Consider the following 27,784-nt stretch of genomic DNA (forward strand, 5'->3'; position numbering starts at 1 on the left):
TTAGGAAGTGATGTGGTGGAGGCTGACTCCATACACAGTTTCAAGTGTAGATATGATAGAGCCCAGTAGGCTCAGGAACCTGTACACCTGTTGATTGACGGTTGAGAGGCGGGACCAAAGAGCCAGAGCTCAACCCCCGCAAGCACAACTAGGTGAGTACAACTAGGTGAGCCGGTGGGGAGCCGGTCGGTCGAGCGGACAGCACGCTGGACTTGTGATCCTGTGGTCCCGGGTTCGATCCCGGGCGCCGGTGAGAAACAATGGGCAGAGTTTCTTTCACCCTATGCCCCTGTTACCTAGCAATAAAATAGGTACCTGGGTGTCAGTCAGCTGTCACGGGCTGCTTCCTGGGGTGGAGGCCTGGTCGAGGACCGGGCCGTGGGGACACTATAAGTCCCAAAATCATCTCAAGATAACCTCAAGATAGAAGAAGGTGAACTAGGTGAGTACACACACACACACACACACACACACACACACACACACACACACACACAAAAGGAAACTGGAAAATATTGGAGGGGTGACAGGTAAGCTTCTAACATGGATGAAAGATTTTCTGACTGATAAAAAAATGAGGGCAGTAATTAGAGGCAATGTATTGGACTGGAGAAATGTCACAAGTGGAGTACCACAGGGTTCAGTTCTTGCACCAGTGATGTTTATTGTCTACATAAATGATCTACCAGTTGGTATACAGAATTATATGAACATGTTTGCTGATGATGCTAAGATAATAGGAAGAATAAGAAACTTAGATGATTGTCATGCCTTTCAAGAAGACCTGGACAAAATAAGTATATGGAGCACCACTTGGCAAATGGAATTTAATGCGAATAAATGCCATGTTATGGAATGTGGAATAGGAGAACATAGACCTCACACAACCTATATATTATGTGAGAAATCTTTAAAGAATTCTTATAATGACAGAGATCTACGGGTGGTTATAGATAGAAAACTATCACCTGAGGACCACATAAAGAACGTTGTTTGGAGCCTATGTCACACTTTCTAATTTCAGAATTGCTTTTAAATACATGGATGGCGAAATATTAAAGAAATTGTTAACGACTTTTGTTAAGCCAAAGCTAGAATATGCAGCGGTTGTGTGGTGCCCATATCTTAAGAAGCACATCAACAAACTGGAAAAGGTGCAAACACATGCTACTAAGTGGCTCCCAGAACTGAAGGGTAAGAGCTACGAGGAGAGGTTAGAGGCATTAAATATGCCAAAACTAAAAGACACAAGAAAAAGAGACGATATGATCACTACGTGCAAAATAGTAACAGGAATTGATAAAATCGATAGGAAAGATTTCCTGAGACCTGGAACTTCAAGAACAAGAAGTCATAGATTTAAACTAACTAAACAAAGATGCCAAATATAAGAAAATTCACTTTCGCAAACAGAGTGGTAGACGGTTGGAACAAGTTAAGTGAGAAGGTGGTGGAGGCCAATACCGTCAGTAGCTTCAAAGTGTTATGTGACAAAGAGTGCTGGGAAGACGGGACACCACAAGCGTAGCTCTCATCCTGTAACTATGCTTAGGTAATTACACACACACACACACACACACACACACACACACACACACACACACACACACACACACACACACACACACACACACACACACACACACACACACACATTCCACTTCACCTGATCTTTCAGGCATCCCTGTGTACAGGAATCGTAGCAGACGTGTGGAAACAGGCTAACATAGTTCCAATCTACAAAAGTGGCAGCAGGGAAGACCCCCTCAATTATAGACCTGTATCATTGACAAGTGTAATAGTGAAAGTATTGGAAAAGCTAATCAAAACTAAATGGGTAGAACACCTGGAGAGAAATTATATAATATCAGACAGACAGTATGGTTTTCGATCTGGAAGATCCTGTGTATTGAATTTACTCAGTTTCTATGATCGAGCCACAGAGATATTACAGGAAAGAGATGGCTGGGTTGACTGCATCTATCTGGACCTAAAAAAGGCTTTCGACAGAGTTCCACATAAGAGGTTGTTCTGGAAACTGGAAAATATTGGAGGGGTGACAGGTAAGCTTCTATCATGGATGAAAAATTTTCTGACTGATAGAAAAATGAGGGCAGTAATCAGAGGCAATGTATCGGAATGGAGAAATGTCACAAGTGGAGTACCACAGGGTTCAGTTCTTGCACCAGTGATGTTTATTGTGTACATAAATGATCTACCAGTTGGTATACAGAATTATATGAACATGTTTGCTGATGATGCTAAGATAATAGGAAGGATAAGAAATTTAGATGATTGTCATGCCCTCCAAGAAGACCTGGACAAAATAAGTATATGGAGCACCACTTGGCAAATGGAATTTAATGTTAATAAATGTCATGTTATGGAATGTGGAATAGGAGAACATAGACCCCACACAACCTATATATTATGTGAGAAATCTTTAAAGAATTCTGATAAAGAAAGAGATCTAGGAGTGGTTCTAGATAGAAAACTATCACCTGAGGACCACATAAAGAATATTGTGCAAGGAGCCTATGCAATGCTTTCTAACTTCAGAATTGCATTTAAATACATGGATGGCGATATACTAAAGAAATTGTTCATGACTTTTGTTAGGCCAAAGCTAGAATATGCAGCTGTTGTGTGGTGCCCATATCTTAAGAAGCACATCAACAAACTGGAAAAGGTGCAAAGACATGCTACTAAGTGGCTCCCAGAACTGAAAGGCAAGAGCTACGAGGAGAGGTTAGAAGCATTAAATATGCCAAAACTAGAAGACAGAAGAAAAAGAGGTGATATGATCACTACGTACAAAATAGTAACAGGAATTGATAAAATCGACAGGGAAGACTTCCTGAGACCTGGAACTTCAAGATCAAGAGGTCATAGATTTAAACTAGCTAAACACAGATGCCGAAGAAATATAAGAAAATTCACCTTCGCAAATAGAGTGGTAGACGGTTGGAACAAGTTAAGTGAGAAGGTGGTGGAGGCCAAGACCGTCAGTAGTTTCAAAGCGTTATATGACAAAGAGTGCTGGGAAGACGGGACACCACGAGCGTAGCTCTCATCCTGTAACTACACTTAGGTAATTACACACACACAGGCTACCAGGGGGCCTGGTAGCCTGGTGGATAGCGTGCAGGACTCGTAATTCTGTGGCGCGAGTTCAATTCCCGCACCAGGCAGAAACAAATGGGCAAAGTTTCTTTTACCCTGAATGCCCCTGTTACCTAGCAGTAAATAGGTACCTGGGAGTTAGTCAGCTGTCTGTAACACCACTCTATTGTAACACCACCCTAAAATGTACCACTATAATGGAACACTAAACTATCCTGAGTAACACTTCCTCATCGGTTGCACTTGATAACACTGTTATGAGCTGACATATGATGGTTACACCGGAACCAAAGGTACACTGCCAATAAGGAAATGCTAACACAAGGATTAAATACGCTGCCACCATCTGCCTTTGACCATTGAAACTATATCAAGCAACGAGGCAAGAAACATTGCTTGACTTGGAGAGTACTTTCTATGACTGTCATTAATTATGGGACGGTTGTCAGCCACTATATCCAAAAGGCTAAGAGGATTCAACAATTGACGCTGTTGCTACCCACCAAAAGTGTACAAACACTCAAGAAATATTTCAATAAGCTTGTTTGACATTCACCCTACACTCTTCAAGAGAGGAGTTATTAATTACATGTGACTGACCTCTGACCTGGCCAAAAGGGGGAGATCCAGGGATGTTTACACATAAGAATCTGGAGTCTAATTTCCTTGCATGAAATATTACATACTTGAAACTATGCTGACTAAGACTAACCCAGGAATTTTTAATCAATATACAAGATAAACCGGAGGTCATCTGGGCTGACCTCTTGGAGAAGGCTTCCCTGGGTGTGAACTCTAAGGGGGGGGGGAGGTCCTGGGTGTTACATGTCATGGGCTGCTTCCTGAGGTGTGTGTGTGTGTGTGTGTGTGTGTGTGTGTGTGTGTGTGTGTGTGTGTGTGTGTGTGTGTGTGTGTGTGTGTGTGTGTGTGTGTGTGTGTGTGTGGTGTGGAAAAAAAGAAAAATAGTAGTTAGTAAACAGTTGATTGACAGTCGAGAGGCGGGCCGAAAGAGCAAAGCTCAACCCCCGCAAACACAACTAGGTGAATACTAGGTGAATACACACACACACACACACACACATGCATTAGGAAGTGATGTGGTGGAGGCTGACTCCATACACAGTTTCAAATGTAGATATGATAGAGCCCAATAGGCTCAGGAATCTGTACACCAGTTGATTGACGGTTGAGAGGCGGGACCAAAGAGCCAGAGCTCAACCCCCGCAAGCACAATTAGGTGAGTACAATTAGGTGAGTACACACACACACACACACACACACAAACACACAAACACACACACACACACACACACACACACACACACACACACACACACACACACACACACACACACACACACACAACGAGTCCACGAAGGAGGTTATTCTACAAAGGAAGAGTCGGCTGCCGTATGTGGAGGAATACAAAAAAGTATTCCTGCAGAGGGACAGGACGAGGGGAGGAGAGAGCCAGGGCAGCAGAGGCAAGGAGGAAGCACAGGGAGAGAGGAGTTAACGAGGAAATTGCAGCCCCCAACACAACAGTTCCAGAGACAAGAGGGGAACCCACAACCAGCATCCCAGCAACACCAGAGGGGAGGGCAACACCACCACCCCCCTCTGCATAGAAACCCTCCCTTTCCCTCACCCTACCTGCCCCCACCCAAATGCTCCCCCACCCCATTCTGACCCTATCACCCCTCCCCCATTCTCACCATGTCCCCCTTCCTGCCTTTCTCCCCCTTCATCCCATACCCTCCCTATCCCTCCTCCCCCCTCACCCCGTATCCTCCATGTCCCCCCTATATCCTTAACCCACACCCTACCTGTCCCCCCCCTTCCCTTGAACCCCCACCCCCCCACCCCAAAATCCTCTGATACCCTGCAAACCACCTCACAGATCTTCACACCCAGGGAACAGCTTTCCCCACCAGCAGAATGCTCGCCAAGAAGGGGACAAGAAAATGAACAAAAAGTGAGCTTCAAGGTAATGTACACTAACATAGATGGGATTACAAATAAAACAAGTGAACTCGGAGAATGGGCACTAGAAGAAAACCCAGACATAATAGCAACTCACAGAAACAAAGGTAACAAAAACCATTACAAATGCAGTGTTTCCACAGGACTACTATGTAGTGAGGAAAGAGAGAGAAGGGAGAGGAGGAGGTGGTGTAGCTTTTGCTGATAAGAAAAGGTTGGGTTCAGTGACTACATATCAGGCACCATAGCAACTGGAGGACAGAAAATTATATTAGTAGTCATATATAACCCCCCAAAGAACGACAGAAGACCCAGACAGGAATATGATAGAAACAACATGGCCACCATCAACATAATAGAGAGAGCAGCTTCTGTGGCTAGCAGGAACGGATCCAGACTACTAATCATGGGAAGATAGATTGGGGGAACAGAGACCCCACATGCAGGACTAGACACATGGAGAGCTAAGCTACTGGACGTGGCAACAAGAAACTTTCTAAGTCAACACCTCAAGAAACCGACAAGAATGAAAGGAGAGGATGAACCAGCTTTGCTTGATCTGATATTTACCCTAAATGAGTCGGATATAAGGGAAGTTAAGTTGGAAGCCCCCCCCCTTGGGAATGAGTGATCGTAGTGTATTGAGCTTTGAATACCTGGTTGAGCTACGAATTATCTCTCCCAAAAAAGAACTGAGAAACAAAGGGCTGGCGTACCAAAAGGGAAACTATGAGGAGATGAATAAATTCCTAAGGGATATTCAATGGGACACAGAACTCAGAACCAAGTCCATACAAGACATGATGGACTATGTCACCCAAAAGTGTCAGGAGGCTGTAAGCAGGTTTATCCCGGCCCAACAGGAAAAAACCGAGAAGCAAAAAAAGAATCCGTGGTTTAATAGGGAATGTATGAAAGCAAAGGAGCTGAACAAAAGGGCATGGAGGAACTTCCATAATAACAGAACACTAGAAAGTAGAGAGAGATACCAGAGAACCAGGAAAGAGTATGTTAGTGTGAGAAGAGCAGCTGAGAAAAGGTATGAAAATGATATAGCTAATAAAGCCAAGACCGAACCAAAGCTACTACATAGTCACATCAGGAGGAAGACAAAAGTGAAGGAACAGGTGATGAAACTTAGGACAGGTGAGGACAGGTACACAGAGAATGACAAAGAGATGTGTGAAGAACTCAACAAAAGGTTTCAGGAGGTCTTTACAATAGAACAAGGAGAGGTCACGGCACTAAGAGAGGTGGCAGCAAACCAGGCGACCTTGGAAAGGTTTGAAATTACAAGGTCAAAAAGTACCTATTGGAGCTGGACGTGAGAAAAGCTGTTGGGACGGACGGAATCTCACCATGGGTATTAAAACAGTGTGCAGGAGCACTTTGTTTGCCACTCTCCATAGTGTAAAGTAGGCCACTGGAAACGGGAGACCTACCAGAAATATGGAAGACGGCTAATGTAGTCCCAATATACAAAAAGGGTGACAGACAAGAGGCACTGAACTACAGGCCAGTGTCCTTAACTTGTATACCATGCAGGGTGATGGAGAAGATTGTGAGAAAAACCTAGCAACACATCTGGAGAGAAGGGACTTCGTGACAACCCATCAACATGGGTTCAGGGAGGGTAAATCTTGCCTTATAGGCTTAATAGAATTCTACGATCAGGTGACAAAGATTAAGCAAGAAAGAGAAGGATGGGCGGACTGCATTTTTTTGGTCTGTCGGAAAGCCTTTGACACAGTACCCCATAAAAGGCCGATGCATAAGCTGGAGAAACAGGCAGGAGTAACTGGTAGGGCGGTCCAGTGGATAAGAGAGTACCTAAGCAATAGGAAGCAGAGTGTTACAGTGAGGGGGTGAGATCTCAGATTGGCATGAAGTCACCAGTGGAGTCCCACAGGGCTCTGTACTTGGACCTATCCTGTTTCTGATATACGTAAATGATCTCCCAGAGGGTATAGACTCATTCCTCTCAATGTTTGCTGACAATGCCAAAATTATGAAAAGGATTAAGACAGAGGAGGACAGCTTGAGGCTTCAAGAAGACCTGGACTAGCTGCAGGAATGCTCGAACAAATGGTTGTTAGAGTTTAACCCAAGCAAATGTAACGTAATGAAGATAGGGGTAGGGAGCAGGAGACTAGATACAAGGTATCATTTGGGAGATGAAATACTTCAAGAGTCAGAGAGAGAGAAAGACCTGGGAGTTGATATCACGCCAGACTTGTCCCCTGAAGCTCATATCAAGAGGATAACATCAGCGGCACATGCCAGGTTGGCTAACATAAGAACGGCCTTTAGAAACTTGTGTAAGGAATCTTTCAGAACATTATATACCACATATGTCAGACCAATTCTGGAGTATGCGGCTCCAGCATGGAGCCCATATCTAGTCTAGCATAAGACTAAACTGGAAAAGGTTCAAAGGTTTGCCACCAGACTAGTACCCGGGCTGAAAGGTATTAGCTACGAGGAGAGACTACGGGAATTAAACCTCACTTCGTTGGAAGACAGAAAGAGTTAGGGGGGACATGATCACCACATTCAAGATTCTCAAGGGAATCGATAGGGTAGATAAAGACAGGCTATTTAACACAAGGGGCACACACACTAGGGAACACAGGCAGAAACTGAGTGCCCAAATGAGCCACAGAGATATTAGAAAGAACTTTTTTAGTGTCGAGAGTGGTTGACAAATGGAATGCATTAGGAAGTGATGTGGTGGAGGCTGACTCCATACACAGTTTCAAGTGTAGATATGATAGAGCCCAATAGGCTCAGGAACCTGTACACCTGTTGATTGACGGTTGAGAGGCAGGACCAAAGAGCCAGAGTTCAACCCCCATAAGCACAATTAGGTGAGTACACACACACACACACACACACACACACACACAGCAAGCAACACGTGGACAAAGGAAGAACTGGATGACAAACGAGAGGGCCTCATAATGGTCATGAGAGATATTATTGTACAAGCAGATAAAGATAAATCACGACTGTTGATACTGGGGGACTTCAACTTTAGAGCAATAGACTGGGAGGCCTATGAAGCAAGAACGGAGGACTTTTGGACATGCAGATTTGTGAACCTCATTCTGGAGACATTCTTGTATCAACACATAAAGCAAGCCACAAGAATGAGGGAAGGAGATATACCGTCAGTACTGGATCTAGTATTCACCAGGAAAGAAGAAGAGATTTTTGACATCCAGTACCTTCCTCCCTTGGGAAAGAGTGATCACGTCCTGTTAGACATTAAATATGCTTTAAGATATCATCTAGAAGAAAATGGGGACAGTGAAACAGTTGATAAACTCGATTTAAAGAGAGGCAACTATGGGGAACTTTGAAATTTTTTTAATGAGTGTAATTGGACAGAAGTGTTGCTAGGCAGGGAAGTAAATGAAATGTATGCCAAATTTTTAAAACTATACGAGGAAGGCACACAAACATTCATACCAAAACAGAGATGCAGGACCAGAAAACAGGATTGGTTCGACAGAAATTGTGAGAGGGCAAGAGACCAAAAGACACAAAAATGGAATCAGTATAGGAAGAGGCCAAACCCCCAAACATACCAGCGATACAAAGATGCGAGAAACAATTATACAGCAGTAAGGAGAGAGGCAGAAAGAAATTTTGAAAAAGGGATAGCAGATAAATGTAAAACAGAACCGGGCCTATTCTACAAATTCATAAACAACAAATTGCAGGTAAAGGATAATATCCAGAGGTTGAAAATGGGAAACAGATTCACGGAAAATGAAAAGGAAATGTGTGAAACATTAAATGAAAAGTTCCAAAGTGTGTTTGTACAAAATGAAATCTTCAGAGAACCAGACACAATAAGAATTCCAGAGAACAACATAGAGCGGATAGAGGTGTCTAGAGATGAAGTGGAAAATATGCTAAAGGAGCTCGGGAGGAACAAAGCAGCTGGCCCAGATGGCGTTTCACCATGGGTTCTGAGAGAATGTGCATCTGAGCTCAGCATTCCACTTCACCTGATCTTTCAGGCATCCCTGTGTACAGGAATCGTAGCAGACGTGTGGAAACAGGCTAACATAGTTCCAATCTACAAAAGTGGCAGCAGGGAAGACCCCCTCAATTATAGACCTGTATCATTGACAAGTGTAATAGTGAAAGTATTGGAAAAGCTAATCAAAACTAAATGGGTAGAACACCTGGAGAGAAATGATATAATATCAGACAGACAGTATGGTTTTCGATCAGGAAGATCCTGTGTATCGAATTTACTCAGTTTCTATGATCGGGCCACAGAGATATTACAGGAAAGAGATGGCTGGGTTGACTGCATCTATCTGGACCTAAAAAAGGCTTTCGACAGAGTTCCACATAAGAGGTTGTTCTGGAAACTGGAAAATATTGGAGGGGTGACAGGTAAGCTTCTATCATGGATGAAAAATTTTCTGACTGATAGAAAAATGAGGGCAGTAATCAGAGGCAATGTATCGGAATGGAGAAATGTCACAAGTGGAGTACCACAGGGTTCAGTTCTTGCACCAGTGATGTTTATTGTGTACATAAATGATCTACCAGTTGGTATACAGAATTATATGAACATGTTTGCTGATGATGCTAAGATAATAGGAAGGATAAGAAATTTAGATGATTGTCATGCCCTTCAAGAAGACCTGGACAAAATAAGTATATGGAGCACCACTTGGCAAATGGAATTTAATGTTAATAAATGTCATGTTATGGAATGTGGAATAGGAGAACATAGACCCCACACAACCTATATATTATGTGAGAAATCTTTAAAGAATTCTGATAAAGAAAGAGATCTAGGAGTGGTTCTAGATAGAAAACTATCACCTGAGGACCACATTAAGAATATTGTGCAAGGAGCCTATGCAATGCTTTCTAACTTCAGAATTGCATTTAAATACATGGATGGTGATATACTAAAGAAATTGTTCATGACTTTTGTTAGGCCAAAGCTAGAATATGCAGCTGTTGTGTGGTGCCCATATCTTAAGAAGCACATCAACAAACTGGAAAAGGTGCAAAGACATGCTACTAAGTGGCTCCCAGAACTGAAGGGCAAGAGCTACGAGGAGAGGTTAGAAGCATTAAATATGCCAAAACTAGAAGACAGAAGAAAAAGAGGTGATATGATCACTACGTACAAAATAGTAACAGGAATTGATAAAATCGACAGGGAAGACTTCCTGAGACCTGGAACTTCAAGAACAAGAGGCCATAGATTTAAACTAGCTAAACACAGATGCCGAAGAAATATAAGAAAATTCACCTTCGCAAATAGAGTGGTAGACGGTTGGAACAAGTTAAGTGAGAAGGTGGTGGAGGCCAAGACCGTCAGTAGTTTCAAAGCGTTATATGACAAAGAGTGCTGGGAAGACGGGACACCACGAGCGTAGCTCTCATCCTGTAACTACACTTAGGTAATTACTTAGGTAATTACACACACACACACACACACACACACACACACACACACACACACACACACAACAACCGATAGCTAGAAAGGCGGGATCCAAGAGTCAATGCTCGATCCTGCAAGCACATATAGGTGAGTACATATAGGTGAGTACACACACACACACACACACACACACACACACACACATGCAGGCGATGAGTCACAATAACGTGGCTGAAGTATGTTGACCAGACCACACACTAGAAATTGAAGGGACGACGACGTTTCGGTCCGTCCTGGACCATTCTCAAGTCGATTGTGATTGGACCATTCTCAATCGTTACTATAAGTACTACCAAAACAGGATGATGGGCTGTCATAACATAGCTAAGAGTGGTGAAGAACTGTTTTCAGATACTTATCAAATAAAAATTTTAACAAGTTGCAACTAGCCAGGGAAGCTGGAATGCAGGACTGATGAAATCTGAGGGAAGGAGAGTAGAGACCCTGAACAGGGACCTGGAAATGTACTAACGAGAAGCAGAAGAAGCATACACATCAAACCTAGATGCTCAACCTGGATCAAAAGTATCTATTGCCAACCCTCCTGTAACCCCAAACTCCTGGAAGAAGGGCTAGAGATGGAGCCCAAATCTACTCTGGAACCCAAAGGCCCCTTTGCCCCTAGAAGGAGAGTCCTTCAAATTGTCCACAAAAACAAGTGATCAGCTATGATATGGCTGCCACTACTGCTAAAAAATCCTCGGTCAAGCCGAGGGGATCTAATGCCAATACTGTACCTCGGGAAGCAGGGATGCTCAAAGCCAAAGCAGTTTAAGAGTCCTTGTTAGAGGCAGAGGCAGGAAGGTAGCATGGGTAATTACAAGATGTACAAACAATATCTTTTCCATTCGGGAAAATAACAGTGAAAAGTCTGGATTTAGTTTTAAGTTCACATCCCCAAAGCCTCAAAATTCTCTTCAAAAGAGAAGCAGCTCACACAGCACTGACTGCAGTTCAAGACTGCAAAAGCTAGTCCCATGTGTGAACTTGAAGGCATAGTAGTCTGATAGGCTGCTACCTGCAAGAGTGGCTCAACCATCAAAGTTCTCAAATATTGCACACTTATGGATATAATAAACCTGACCTCAGTAGGCAGAGTGATGGAGGCAACAGGAATGTCTGCTACGAGTTGCATTCCTAAATACTGCAAGCACCATGAGTCAAGAGAAGGCGAGGATGTCATCACAAAACGACCAACAAAGCCAAAAAGTGAAACAAGCCACCCAGATCCAATGAGAATTGGGTGTCCAATCCATTAATTAAGAAACATCTGAAAGTGCCAGATGCAGAGAAAGTGAAGCAAATTTCTACCCTCCGAACCCCGGAATATCACAGATGAGGAAAGGCATATGATGCCCCAGAAATTAGACCAAAAGAATCCTTGAATACTAAACCACACACCCTAAAATGAGATGATGTTTTGGTCTGTCCTGGACCATTAGTGTATCAATCAACTTGATAATGGTCCAGAACAGACCAAAATGTCGTCTCCTCATCTTCTGGTGTGTGTTTAGTCTTCACATCTTCAGCCACGTTATTGTGACTCATCGTATGAAAAGGAATCCTTCACCACCCAAGTTAAATCTCAAACTTACAAGACACACCTATAAATAAAACACTAAAAATAATAATTATTTAGTATGTAGATAGTGAACCTAATTCCCATCAACAGGTTTGGCATTAGGACCAAGTACAGTATACCCAGGCACCGGGGCAACTCTAGAGAAGCAGCCCCAGAAAGTAAGACAACTGAATCCTTCAGATGACAACTCTGGTGAGGAAACGATTAACACACACCAGGAAGGATAACCCTGAAATAAATTTCTGGTGAACTAATAAGCCAAGGACACATACGATGGAGAACATAAGTACAATTGTGAAGCTTAATGAAAAAGTGAAATAAAATACTAAGCATGGCCATCCCATTCCCCTATTTGGGAGAAGAAGAACCCACGGAATATTAACTCCCACATAGCTTAAAGTGTCAGTCATTGTAGCTGAGTAGTGATGTATCTTATACTAGGCATGTGATCAGTACTTGCAGACGAGTAGTGCTGTCTGGTACCAGGCATGTGAGTGAGGAGGGAGACAGGATGGACCCCTGGGGTGACTAGACTTGCCACCTGGTAATGTGCTTTGGTACTAATACATGGTCTGCAGACACTGGGCGAACAACTCCTTCCCTCTTGCTCATCTTTTCATTCTCTAATCAAGACAGTTTATTTTGCTTTACCTGTACTGTACTTTGGTTACTGTATTTACTTGGTTACTGGGTGCATCTCAGATTCCCATACTCTCTCCCTTGCCTTTGATTACATCAGATTCTGGCCCTGGTATTTGGTGGGCATATTCAACTGCCTAGTAGTTTTGTGGTTTAACTCAAGGAAACAGTGCCAGGGAAAAGCACATGCATAGTGTGTAGCATATATGGCAACTGTTAATAATCTCCTGTATACAGTATTTTTAAAATCTTTAATTACTTGCATATTTACCAGCTAATATTTGTGATTATTGCATTTTAGTAATTACAAAGTACCTTTTATTATCAGTATGCACAGTATACTATTCTTTAAAACTATTGTTTGCTTGCCCATTACATTCTAGTCAAGATTAAAATTATCTCTACTTCATAACTAATACAATTCATATACCATATTGCAAGGCTGGATCTAACTGTCGTTGGGCCCCTGGGTAAAAACAGCTAAATAGACTAGCCACACTGACCAGAGTGAGGCCCCAAGGCTAAACATGTAAATAAAGACAGCTCATAGACAGTACAGGAATTATAGAAAAAAATATTCACCAGGCAGTGTTCTTAAGTAACTGATTACTTAGTAATCAAGTAATCTAAGTATTATTTGATATTTGGCTATTTTCATGATATAAAAAGTGTTAATGGGCCTCTCAGGTGCTGGTGGGCCCTAGGCCATAGCCTGTCATGTAATCCAGCCCTGCAATACTGCAAGAGTACATACAGTCAGTCCCTAACTTGTGTAAACACATTTGTAAGTCAAGTCATTCATAATTTAAAACCAGATTTCTTATAGGTGCAATGCTATAAATTGGGCATACATTCATGGACCTCAAAAAAACCACACAAAATCCTATTTTGTTTGTATAAATAGTGTAAGAAACATTGCTTTTAATTGATCTTGAATGATGGAAGTAACCTGCTTGTTTGATTTTGTGCTCTATGAAGAGCAAAGAGGTTCGACTACTAAGAGGAAGCAGTAAAGGATAAAGATCGATGTGCAAGCACTGGTACATCACCTACAAACTTCTTTTCAGCAATTATTGAGACACCTGTCCTTAATAAACAACTGAAATTGTTTATTAGTACAACCCATCCTCAGACCAAGTCCATTCCATTCAGCGGTCAACCCAAAAGATCCATTCATCAATTTTAACATGCTGTTCTTTCAAAACAGGAATTTTCTCAAATATACATTAATACATATTGTTATATATTAGCATATTGTGCATATTTAGGCACTGGTTAGGTTAGGTGTTTAAGTTCTGTTGGTGATTATGTTTATTTGTAGTATATGGGTGAAGCTTTTACTGTGTCGTGGTTCTAACAAAATTCGTCAGCGAAGCACTTGTTCGAGAAGTGTTCGAACGTCATCAGTTGTGAGTCATGTGTTAACCATTTTTCATTCATGAACTGGATGTTTGGCGGGTTCATGGAATGGACTTTTGCCTTTGTTTTATTAGGATGGGCTGATTAGTGGCACTGTTCATAATGAGATTTGAAAAAATGTTCACATAACAGGACAAAGGGCTAAAATGGGGACTTTGAGGCGCTTTAAAAGACTGGAACATTGTAAGTCAGATGTTCGTAAGTCAAGAACCCCCTTAATTGTGTTCTGCAATTAAACACTGTATCCGTGCAATATGTAAATTTTATTTTCATTTCTTGTAGTACTTTTAAAGCTATTTATTGACAAAATATATTGAAGCATGTTTCTTTATATCCAGTATAGCAAAGTTAGGGAATAACTAAATGGTCACAATTTAATTTCTGAGCAGGACTAGAAATGCTTAGGCACATTTCCTTACACCTAGCAAGAAACAGATATATAAATGTTAGGAACAGATGTGGATGGGATCCTGGGAAGAATCTGATTGATCTTCCTCAAGAAATCGTACTTTTGTTTGTAAAAGTTAGGTGCCTTTTTATTTGACCATCTTATTGTTTATATTGCATTGAAATACGTATACAGTACCAGCAAGCTTCTGTAAACTCATTTAGTTCTAACGATGATGCATCTACTTTATATAGATTAGGAATATTTTTATTACTTTTTAAGACATTGTTATTAGTTTATGCTCATTACAATTCCATTCATACTGTACTTCCCTTAATACAAGAAGATTTGCAAATCAGTAAGAACAATAAAGTACTGTATTACATTAGATGAAATTTTTCCTTGTTAACTTGTTAACCCTGAAAGGTACACAAATTATAACTGTTTTCTTCAGGTCGTGGGACTCTGTACTGCCATCCAGATTCCCAATTACTAGAGGCTTTTAAAAGGTGAATAGAATAGATACAGTGGCCAGATCATCTCGCTGTGCCCAGGATTTAAACCTAGGTCCTCTCACTTGTAGCACAAGTGATCTAATCACTAGATCAGACACCCCATGCAGGGTGGGAATACCTAGATGCTGTTCCTTCACTCCGACCAACCTATGTTCTGTTATAAACATGTCTAAATAATGAATCAAGTTGCAGTGCTTGGACCAAGACACAGCAACCTATATGCATATATATATACTGCAGTAGATTTAAAAGGGCAGAAGACAAATGCTGCATTTTTGTAATTTAAAAGTGTTTATGAAACTAGCTTTATGTAACGTAATGCAGAATAATGAAATGCTATACTGCACACCACACTATTATACAATTTATTAAAATAAAAGTTAGGAAAATTATATAATGTGCAAGTACTATACTGTGCACGGCATGTACTGTAATATTTATAGTTTGTCTAATGTTGCTGCTGAAAATGAAATGTATAATTTGGTTACAGACCAGAATTACCAAACACAAAATAGCAATGAAGTACTGTAGATAATAAAAAACAATCTTCGAATTTCAAAACTGTTGAGGCTTTAGTTGTCAATCTTGATAGTTGAAAGTCGGCAAGGGTGGACCACCTGGGACATACTAACCTGTTTTCTTCGTGGTGGTCTTGATGGTGTGAGGGTCGGCACTCTTGTGAGAGGTGGTCTTTAGGGAAGTGGTGCTGAGGGAAGTGGTGGTAGTGGAAGTGGTGGTGGTCTTAGGGGTAGTAGTGGTGGTAGTAGACTTGGTGGTGGAGGTGGTAGTAGTGGTGGTGCCTCTAGTGGCTGGCAGGCCTGCAATGAGATACACAAAATACACCACGGCTAAGCATCTAGCAACTAGAAGAGGATTTTGTAGTAGTCTAATGTCTATATTTACCAAACTGCTTTAAGCATCCCACAAATTTGAACCATACCAAGAGGCCAGTGGACTTTTTATGAGCCAAAAAATAAGTACTAGTAGTAATATAAATTGCAAACTTGATATTTTGTTAAATTTTTATAATGCAGAGTACTGCTGGTAAAGCAGTTAGTATGTATATATGTATATATGTATATATATATATATATTATATTATATTATATATATATATATATATATATATATATATATATATATATATTATATATATATATATATATACTGTATATATGTGTACTACTGTGCTCATTCTCAAGATTGTGCACCAAGAAATTAAAAAAGATCCTGCAAGTTCTGAAGAGATTTGAGAAATAATTGATGACATCCATGAGAAATATGATTAAAATTATTTTATTAACTTAGTCCATTAATCATTGTCAAATTTGACTATAAAAAGCATTTGTTGGCTGGTCACTACAGTTGGAAGATTTTTCAAATTCAATTATAGCTTAGTGAGAGTGTACACTATTGTAATACTATAGGAGAGCAGGGGCATACTACTCAGTACATTATATTTTATAGTACTGGAAATTAATCAACTTTTGCTAATGCTTATAGCTTAAAGGAGCTAGAACCATATATTATACTCCATTTGACTACTTTTATATAGATTTTGAGACTACATTATTAAGAAGTTTTATCACATTGGGAAAAGCATAAGCAAATTATAATGCATGAAAAGGAGCAGACACCCAGAGTCACTAGAGAACTAGGAGTGGCTCACTAAAAAACAGGCAAGATGCAACAAAACGCATGGCCAAACAAAACTGACATACACTATCAAACTCATGAAGGATGGCAAACGTATTCAGATATAAATCTCTTGAAGAAGCAATGCATAAATAAGAAATGTGTGCAGACTGGATTTGGTGAGGACAGGTAATCAGTTTAAGGTTATTGGGATAAGGCTGGGAGAGGAAGGCTTGCTGGAGAACACCTGACGAGAGCCACACAAACTAATTCATGTGTATACGACAAAATTTGTGAATATTAGACTAAATATTTGCAGAACAAATTTACCATACCACATTAAAACCAGTCAAACAATTACGTGGTTTAATTAGATGTTCCATTATATTATACGCAATCAATTTTGCAACACTTTTATGGTACAATATAAACAGCATTTTTCAAGATATGACTGAAGGACAGAATAATGGAAAGAATCCTTATTCACATAAAAATCTCTTGGATACATCAACAGCTTTGTAGATATGTAGAGCATGACTGATGCTGTTTTGAAGTTCAATGTACTTTACTGTACATCTGTAAGTAAATGAAGTGTCAGTGAAATAGATGATGAAAGTCAGAGAAAGTGGTAGATATGTTTGGAAGAGAAAACATAATTTAGTAAAAGCCCAGGTGAATGGAACATAATTTAGTTTTTGAGGCTCGGTGTATACAATGCAGCTTGTCAATTAAAATTCCAGTATAGTACAGCTAATATGTAAAATCAAAATAATACAAGAAAGGTTTTTTTACAATGAGTATATGTATGCATGCAATTATATGTATAAAAAGTCTCATGGAGTTAAAATTATATAAATCTATAGAAACTGAAGACAAGATAATTAATAACCAGTTTAAAAAATGCTATGCAATACTGTACAAGAAACTTTGCTTTGAAATATTTTGAACTTTTTTATTATTGCACGATCATGTACTCTCTCAAGGAGTAGTTAAATATCTAAATATAAAGAAAGCAGCACTAAATGGTGACAAATTATGGAATGAAACGAAGTGTTGATATGGATGGCAAAACTAAGGTGAACCGATAGGTCAAAAAGTAAGGGTGGCACATTATTTACACTCCCTCGTCTTTCTAAAGTTTAGGGAAGATATAGGGTGTGAAGAGTGGGTTTAATGAAGGTACATGTGTAAAATCAGTTTTAGTGAATATATAAAGGATGTGTAATCAGGTTTAAAGAACATGCAGATCAGAGATATGGGCACCTACAGCACAAAATACCAAGTGTGAGTGTTGTTACTGTGTTAGGGGGAGCTGCAGTACAGAATCCAAGTGTGAGTGTTGTTACTGTGTTAGGGGGAGCTGCAGTACAGAATCCAAGTGTGAGTGTTGTTACTGTGTTAGGGGGAGCTGCAGTACAGAATCCAAGTGTGAATGTTGTTATTGGGTTAGGGGAAGCTGCAGTACAGAATCCAAGTGTGATTGATGGTGGTGTTTTCAGTGTTGCTCTGACCAATTGACCTTGTATACAAGAACTGATACGACCAAGTTTAATATGATGACTGTGTTTACTCCATTTCAATGATCTAAGAGCAGATGCCAAGAATAAAACTATTGGATAATATTGAAGTGTGAAAATTTGCATGTGTTAAGTTGAAAATAAAAAAGAACTGAAAGTATGAGAGAACACAGGTAGGCCAAGTCCCTATAAAACTTGTGTGTGTGTGTGTGTGTGTGTGTGTGTGTGTGTGTAATATATATATATATATATATATATATATATATATATATATATATATATATATATATATATATATATATATATATATATATATATAATACAATATATAATACAATATATATACTGTATATATATATTACTGGTATATATATAGTATATAGACAGTACAGCATACATGAATGATACACATCTTTAATATGAAAGTTTTAGGTCAGTCATTGACCTACTAAACAAGGTAAGAAGATGAAGTTTTAGCCATATATTCTATCAAATGTTTGAAAATAAAAGTGGATTAACAAATAAAAATTTAGTTGATATTCGAACATGATTTGAAAATAAATATGAGTATATAAAAATATTAATAAATTAGTTTAGGAGAACAACAAGATGCTTTATCAATGGTGTCAAAAAATAATATTGTTATAATACATAAAATAATATGAGAAGTTGATGTATCTTAAGAGATTATGAACAATGAAGTAATACAAATTTACAAGTGTTTATACAATAAAAATCCTATCATAGCACCCTGCCCATGTTGTGACCACTGTACTAATAGCTGTAATAGTTTTGAAATTAGCAACTAAATCTGAATATATAAAGTACTTTACTACAGCTTCTGAATTCCAAAGTCATGGCACTGTAGCAATAATCCATACATACAATACTCATTCAAAACTGCAATCAACCATCTTGGTGTTAAACTCTAAACAGGTGACCTGATCAATCCTTGACCCTAATACTGCAACTTGCTCTACTAGTGGGTGTCATAGTGTGTCCGTACAGCTTGTAGTGCCACAGTGTTACAGACTGTAGTGTCATGACGCTAGTTCTGGTGACTTGTCTACAACCATTAAGCAGTGTGTGAGAGAGGCAACGATGCTGTTTCAGTGGTATCAGTGAACCTAAACTGTCAAGTGATCAAATGAATGCATTATTCCAATGCTTAATCATGCTTAAACAATCCAATCAGTGCACAAGAAAAACAAATCAAATGACTTAAAAAACTGATGGTTACAAGCTTAGACTTAACTTTTAAGATACGAGACAAGGGGGATACAGATATATGGCATCCAGATCACCACTTACGACTGCGTTAAGATTCAGGTATACTCTGAAGATGAGAGGCGGGTTTACATACCATTGTTGGGGATGTGGTTGTTGGCCTGGTCGTGGGCGGGCTGGGAGGCTGGGTCACAACACACCTTGAAGACCACCTTCATGTGGTGGGTGGAGCACCGCCCTCCAATACGACGGTGCAGGTCCTCCTTACTTGAGGTGGCTGTCGGAAACACAACAACGTTACTCAGAACACCAGTCTTGTACTGATCATCCTGCCATACCTGGACAGTCACGGGGGGGAGAGGTGAGGGGGGGACAGTCACAGGGGGAAGAGGTGAGGGTGGGACAGTCACGGGGGGGGGGGGAGAGGTGAGGGTGGGACAGTCACGGGGGGGAGAGGTGAGGGGGGGACAGTCACAGGGGGGAGAGGTGAGGGTGGGACAGTCACGGGGGGGAGAGGTGAGGGTGGGACAGTCACGGGGGGGAGAGGTGAGGGTGGGACAGTCACAGGGGGGAAGAGGTGAGGGTGGGACAGTTACAGGGGGGAAGAGGTGAGGGTGGGACAGTCACATGGGGACAGCTGAGGGTAGGAGGACAGTCACAGGAGGACAGGTGAGGGTAGGAGGAGAGTCACAGGGGGACAGGTGAGGGTGGGAGGAGAGTCACAGGAGGACAGGTGAGGGTAGGACTAGAGTCACAGGGGGACAGGTGAGGGTTGGAGGACAGTCACTGGAGGACAGGTGAGGAGAACTAGGTGAGAGAGACAGGAAGCACTGCACGTAAGTTATAAAAATGATAAAAACATACACTGTAAATTATATGAATACCTGTATTTATTTTCATAAATACAACTGTTGTAATATGAGTGGGAGAGGAAGGTGGGGGGTGAGAGGAGAGGAGGAAGGGGGAGGAGGGGAGGGGGAGGGAAGGGGGAGGAGGGAAGGGGGAGGAGGGGAGGGAGAGGAGGGGGAGGAGAGGAGCGTTAATCATAAAAACCGTAATTTACATTATTGAATATAAACATTAAAATATTTAACAATACTAACCTGGAGATACGAGTTGTTAGTTACTCACAGTAACTCATGCAGAAGTTGCTGGTTACTCACAGTAACTCATGCAGAAGTTGCTGGTTACTCACAGTAACTCATGCAGAAGTTGCTGGTTACTCACAGTAACTCGTGCAAAAGTTGCTGGTTACTCACAGTAACTCGTGCAGAAGTTGCTGGTTACTCACAGTAACTCGTGCAGAAGTTGCTGGTTACTCACAGTAACTCGTGCAGAAGTTGCTGGTTACTCACAGTAATTCATGCAAGACAGGCGGCCGGGTACTTACAGATAAAGTAGTAGTCCTGGGCGGGTACTTACAGATAAAGTAGTAGTCCTGGGCGGGTACTTACAGATAAAGTAGTAGTCCTGGGCGGGTACTCACAGATAAAGTAGTAGTCCTGGCCGGGTACTCACAGATAAAGTAGTAGTCCTGGGCGGGTACTCACAGATAAAGTAGTAGTCCTGGGCGGGTACTCACAGATAAAGTAGTAGTCCTGGGCGGGTACTCACAGATAAAGTAGTAGTCCTGGGCGGGTACTCACAGATAAAGTAGTAGTCCTGGGCGGGTACTCACAGATAAAGTAGTAGTCCTGGGCGGGTACTCACAGATAAAGTAGTAGTCCTGGGCGGGTACTCACAGATAAAGTAGTAGCCCTCGCCGGGTACTCACAGATAAAGTAGTAGTCCTGGCCGGGTCGGAACTCCAGGCCTCCGGGCTGAGGGGTGAAGGAGCGGAAGGTGATGGTGAAGTACATGAGCTTGTACGGCTTGTCACAGACGGCGATGACCCTGGGAGACGGGTTGGTGATCCTGCACGTGTCGTACTCCTCCTTGCTCACCTGTACGTACAAAAGGAGCACCTTACAACCATCGTCGTACACAATGACCCCCTTACAGTTATTTTCGTACACAAGGAACACCTTACAACTATTTCGTACACAAGGAACACCTTACAACTATTTTCGTACACAAGGAGCACCTTACAAGTAATTCAATCATAATATCTTATACTTAATGTTACTCCCTAAAACAGTATATTGGCTCACAATCGGGGATCCCCGGTTCGATCCTTGAGCGGGATAGTCTAACAGGTAGGCTTTCTGTCCCCCAGCACAGATAAAGGCATTCGACAAATGTGACCATGGAGTGATAGCACACAACATGAGGTCAATGGGAATAACTGGTAAAGTAGGACGCTGGATACTCAGTTTCCTGTCGAACAGAACACAGAGAGTAACAGTCGATCAAATAAAATAAAGTCCAAGCGCAGTTAAAAGTTCCGTAACTCAGGGTACAGTCCTTGCTGTTCCTTATTCTCATATCAGATATAGATTCAAATACAAGGCACAGCTTCGTATCTTTCTTTGCAGATGACACAAAAATCAGCATAAAAATTACCTCCGCTGAAGACATTGAAAAATTACAAGCAGATATTAATTAAGTTTTCGACTGGGCAGCAGACAATAACATCATGTTTAACAGTGATAAATTCCAGGTACTCAGGTACGGAAAAAATGAGAACCTTAAACATAATACAGGGTACAAAACACAATCAAATCTGCCCATAGTAAGAAAACAAATTGTTAAGGATTTGGGAATAATGATGTCCGACGACCTAACGTTTAGGGAGCATAACCAAGCAAATATTGCGTCAGCCAGAAAAATGATAGGATGGATTACGAGAACTTTCAAATCCGGGGGATCCCATCACAATGTATGTACTATTCAAATCACTTGTGCTGTCCCGTCTTGAGTATTGCCCAGTACTTACTTCCCCCTTTAGAGCAGGAGAGAATCCTGAAATAGAGGGAATACAGAAAACATATACAGCATACATAGACGCAATAAAGCACCTAAATTATTGGATTGCCTCAAAGCTCTCCAAATGTACTCAATAGAAAGAAGACGAGACAGATATCAAGTAATATGCACGTGGAAAGTACTGGAGGGCCAGGTCCCAAAGCTGTTGGGACCTGGCTGTAGGTTGCAGCGGCCCGCAGGCCCACATACCCACCACAGCCCGGTTGGTCCGGCACTTCTTTGAAAAAACTATCTAGTTTTCTCTAGAAGAATTCAACGGTTGTTCCGGCAATATTTCTTATGCTAGCTGGGAGAATGTTGAGCAACCGCGGACCTCTGATGTTTATACAGTTTTCTCGGATTGTGCCTATCCTTCACTGGTTCTATTCTGCATTTTCTTCCATATCGTTCACTCCAGTATGTTGTTATTTTACTGTGTGGATTTGGGACCTGGCCCTCCAGTATTTTCCACGTGTATATTATTTGATATCCCTCTCGTCGTCTTTCTAGCGAGTACATTTGGAGAGCTTTGAGACGATCCCAATAATTTAGATGCTTTATCGCGTCTATGTATGCCGTATATGTTATCTGCACTCCCTCTATTTCAGGAATCTCTCCTGCTCTGAATGGGGAAGCGAGTACTGAGCAGTACTCAAGACGGAACAGCACAAGTGATTTGAAGAGTACAACCATTCTGATGGGATTTCTGGATTTGAAAGGTCTCGTAATCCATCCGATCATTTTTCTGGCTGACGCAATATTTGCTTGGTTATGCTCCCTAAACGTTAGGTCGTCAGACATCATTATTCCCAAATCTTTTACATGTTGCTTTCCTACTATGGGCAGATTTGACTGTGTTTTGTACCCTGTATTATGTTTAAGGTTCTCATTTTTACCGAATCTGAGTACCTGAAATTTATTGCTGTTAAAAATCATGTTATTTTCTGCTGCCCAGTCGAAAACTTTATTAATATCTGCTTGTATGTTTTCAATGTCTTCAGCGGAGGTAATTTTCATGCTGATTCTTGTGTCATCTGCAAAGGAAGATACGAAGCTGTGCCTTGTATTTGAGTCTATATCTGATATGAGAATAAGGAAAATCAGTGGTGCCAGGACTGTACCTTGAGGTATAGAGCTTTTAACTGCGCTTGGACTCGATTTTATATATTTGACCGTTACTCTTTGTGTTCTGTTCGACAGAAAACTGAGTAGCCAACATCCTACTATACTAGTTATTCCTATTGACCTCATTTTGTGTGCTATCACTCCATGGTCACATTTATCGAATGCCTTTGCAAAATCCGTGTATACCACATCTGCAATTCTGTTATTCTTCTAATGTCTCAGTGATTTTATCGTAATGGTCAAGTAGCTGTGAGAGGCATGATCGTCCCGCTCTAAATCCATGTTGGGCCTGGATTGTGGAGGTCATTGGTTTCCTTGAAACTAATGACCTGACTCCTGATCACCTCTCAAATACTTTTATTGTGTGGGACGTTAGTGCAACTGGACTATAATTCTTTGCCAATGCTTTGCTCCCTCCCTTGTGTAGAGGGGCTATGTCTGTTGCTTTAGGCGCATCTGGTATCTACCCCGTGTCCAAGGTCTTCCTCCACACTATACTGAGTGCCTGTGCTACTGGCACCTTGCATTTCTTTATAAATATTGAATTCCATGAGTCTGGATCCGGGGCCGAGTGCATGGGCATATTGTTAATTTCTCTTTCAAAATCTGTCACGCTCGTGTTGATATCAGTTATATTTACAGGGGTTTGGATATCACACAAAGAAGTTGTCCGGATCTTCCACTTCCATACTGTGTATCGGAGTGCTAAACATGTCCTCATACTGTTTTTTAGGATTTCACTAATTTCTTTGTCATCCTCCGTGTATGAACCTTCACTAGTACGAATAGGTGAAATACTGGCAGTGGTCTTTGCTTTTGATTTAGCATATGTGAAGAAATATTTTGTGTTTTTCTTTATTTCTTGAATTGCTTTCTGTTCTTGTTGCCTTTCTTCAATCTGATATGAATGCTTTAGTCTCTGTTCGATTTCTTCAATCTCCCTGTTTAAATTATTCCTTCTTTGTATGGAAAATCGTGTTTGCTTAAGCATTTCTGTTATTTTTTCCTTCTTTTGTAGTGTCTGCGATCTCTTTCTACATTGGACCTCTTTCTGGCTTTCCTCAAAAGAACATGTTTCAGACAGACTTCATATGCTTCAGAAGTAGGTTTTTCTATTCCTTGTGTAGGATTTTTATTACTTAGAACATTTTCCCATTGAATGTTTGTAAGTTCCCTGTTTATTTTCTCCCAGTCTATCCTTTTATTATTAAAATTTAATTTATTGAATAACCCTTCTCGCTTGTTGTTTCTCTTGGGCCTACTACCGTTATTAATGTTAAGTGTCTGAGACAGTAATGTCTCTGATTAGCTCATCAGTGTTCGTGAATATCAGGTCCAGCGTTTTTTCGTTCCTAGTTGGTTCTATAATCTGTTGACTGAGCGGAAATTTGTCACAGAATCTCAGTAGTTCTCTGACCTGTGGTTGGTTATTTTCAGGTTGATTTCCTGCTATAATGTTATTTTTTATTATTCTCAATTTTAAACTGGGCAGATTGAAGTCGCCAATGAAGATAATATCTGGTACTGGGTTTGCTAGGTTATCAAGGATATTCTGTTCTGCATATTCTGAACAGGATATTCTGTTCTGAAACCATGTTGTCCGGAGTTATGGAGCTGTTGTTATTCTATGTATTTTGTGATCCTATTTTTTAGCACTCTCTCAAAGATTTTTATGATGTGTGATTTTAGTGCTATCGGTCTGTAATTTTTGCCTTTGCCTTATTTCCTTCTTTATGGAATGGTCTATAGCAATTTGAAGGGATATGAGGATAAAGATTTAAGATACGACGGAGGAAAGGAATGCGTCCAACCACTTTAACGGTCGGGGATTGAACGCCGACCCTGCAAGAAGCGAAACCGTTGCTTTACCGTCCAGCCCAAGTTAGTTAGTTAGTTTAGTTCATTTATTACGCGCCCCATACCCATCTTGTGGGGAGGGGTAGTGGAAAGGGTTACAGAGGGACATAATGGGCTCAGGGACTGAACCCCACAATTCATTTAGCTAAGCTGGTCGACCAATGGCATGGTTGATGAACTATGATATATACAGGGCCTAATGATGCTCAATACTCTTAAGTATAAGATGAATTACCATCAGACACCTACGATCTGTGACAGACAGGATCTTCCCGCTCTATGTCCATGTTGTCCTGGGTTGTGTAGTTCATTATATTCCATAAAACTAGAAATTTGATTTTATTCACTCTTTCAAAAACTTTTATTGTGTATGATGTTAGTGCAACTGGTCTATAATTTTTTGCCAAATCTTTACTACCCCCCTTGTGCAGAGGAGTTACATCTGCAGATTTAAGTGCTGCTGGTATCTTCCCTGTATCAAGGCTCTCTCTCCATATTACACTGAGTGCTCGCCTACTGGTACTTTACATTTCTTTATGAATATTGAATTCCACGAGTCAGGCCCAGGAGCTGAGTGCATGGGCATATTGTCAATTTATCCTTCAAAGTCTTCTGAGTTTGCGTTAATATTCGTTATATTATCTGCAGCTTGAATGCCATTCATAAAGAAGCTGTCTGGGTCATCAACTTTCATGTTGTTTATTGGTGTGCTAAACATAGCCTCAAACTGGCTTCTTAGAATTTCAAAAATTTCTTTGTTGTTCTCTGTGTACGTACCTTCGGTTGTAATTAAAGGTCCAATATTGGTGGAGGTTTTTGATTTTGATTTTGCATATGTGAAAAAATATTTTAGATTTTTCTTTCTCTTGTATAGCTTTCTGTTCCAATTACATTTCCTCAGACTCATATGATCGCTTCAACGTTTGTTCTATTTCTTCAATCTCCACGTTTAGGTTTATTTTCATTTCTTGTGATAGTCGTGTCTGCTTAAGTATTTCCGTTATATTTTTCGTTCTGTACAGTCGTCTGCGTTCTCTTTCGAGAGTGGTCCTCTTTCTGCCCCTCCTCACAGCCACGTGCTTCAAGCAGACCTTGTATGTTTCAGGAGTCAGTTGAGTTACTCCCTGTGTGGGAGTTTTGTCGCTTAAGACCGTCTCCCATTGAATGTTTGCAAGGTCTATATTTTTCCCAGTCGATCCTTTTATTGTATTTTTTATATCTTGATTCCAAATACAGTATCTGTTTAGTAGCTTTGTGCATACCAGATCCTCTTTAATATACAGACCTACTCCGTCATTTGACCTAATTTCTCTATCACATCTATATCAATTATAATTTGGAATCCAGATTTCACTATCCATGTAATCTTTCGTATGAGTTTCAGTGAATACCCTCAAATATTGAGTTTGACTCTAATAGGAGGACATTTATGAACTTTATATCTTGATTTTGACTTTAGGCCTTGTATGTTTGCAAATATGAATGATTTTCCATATTGTGTGTCACTTCTGGAGGATTTTGGTAGAACTCCTCCCTGATCCAGGGTGTGTTTTGGCAATGCTTCGTATCCTTTGGAGGTGTTTATCAAGTTCTCTCTGGAACACCATGAGAGGTCGGCTAGTTATGACCCTTATGTGTAGAATAAAATGTTTAAAAATCTTGGGCCCTTTATGTTGACAGAATTACCGTACCTACTGCATCTCAATTTTTCAGCGGGTCTATTTTTGCACATCGTGCCATGCCTCCTGGTCGCGTGCGGTGTTATTTCCGTGGGCAGATTTGGAACCATTCCCTGTGTGGTAGACTTTGTCGAAAGCTTTCAATACATCTCTGAGCACCACATTACACTGCACTTATTTCGATATGTTCATTATTCAAGGCTTTAGTTGTATGGGCCTACTTCTGTGGTTTGTGATTCCATGTTGTCTGACGGTATACAACTCTTCCACTTGCGTGTTCTTCATCAGTCTGTGGTTGATTAATTTGTCACTTATTTTGCCTTCAACCAGGAAGGAAATTCGTCAGTAATTCCCTGTTTGTGTTGGTGGTTTGCTGAGGAATTAATGTGAGAGTGGCATTGTTAAGGTGGGGGGGGGGGGGGCCAGTCCAGACGCAACATTTGCACTTAATATTCCTGTAAGTTGATGGAGTGTTGTCACTTAAGGTTTGTCAGTACCAATGTGTTTATTTTACTAATGTCCGATGACTACTTCTAGATTTTTTTGACTCCTCCGTCCAAAACAGTGGCCAAATGTCCGGTTGATCAGACTACCAACCTGGAGGCCTGGTCGGAGGCCTGGTCGGAGGCCTGGTCGGAGGCCTGGTCGGAGACCTGGTCGGAGGCCTGGTCGGAGGCCTGGTCGGAGGCCTGGTCGGAGGCCTGGT

At 40.9% G+C, this 27,784-nt stretch overlaps 1 protein-coding gene across 1 annotated transcript in view; it reads right to left on the reverse strand.

The window, feature by feature from the left end:
* LOC123757756 (ephrin-B1) overlaps positions 1-27,784 on the reverse strand; it is a 254,137-nt gene that overhangs the window by 11,276 nt on the left and 215,077 nt on the right. The window contains exons 3-5 of the mRNA XM_069338808.1: positions 21,288-21,456; positions 19,650-19,790; positions 15,767-15,952 (exon numbers count right to left, since the gene is read on the reverse strand). Of these exons, the coding sequence (XP_069194909.1) occupies positions 15,767-15,952; positions 19,650-19,790; positions 21,288-21,372 (412 nt within the window). The 5' untranslated portion in view covers positions 21,373-21,456. The remainder of the gene's footprint in view (positions 1-15,766; positions 15,953-19,649; positions 19,791-21,287; positions 21,457-27,784) is intronic.

The sequence above is a fragment of the Procambarus clarkii genome, chromosome 40, assembly GCF_040958095.1.
Source record: "Procambarus clarkii isolate CNS0578487 chromosome 40, FALCON_Pclarkii_2.0, whole genome shotgun sequence".
Classification (NCBI taxonomy): domain Eukaryota; kingdom Metazoa; phylum Arthropoda; class Malacostraca; order Decapoda; family Cambaridae; genus Procambarus; species Procambarus clarkii.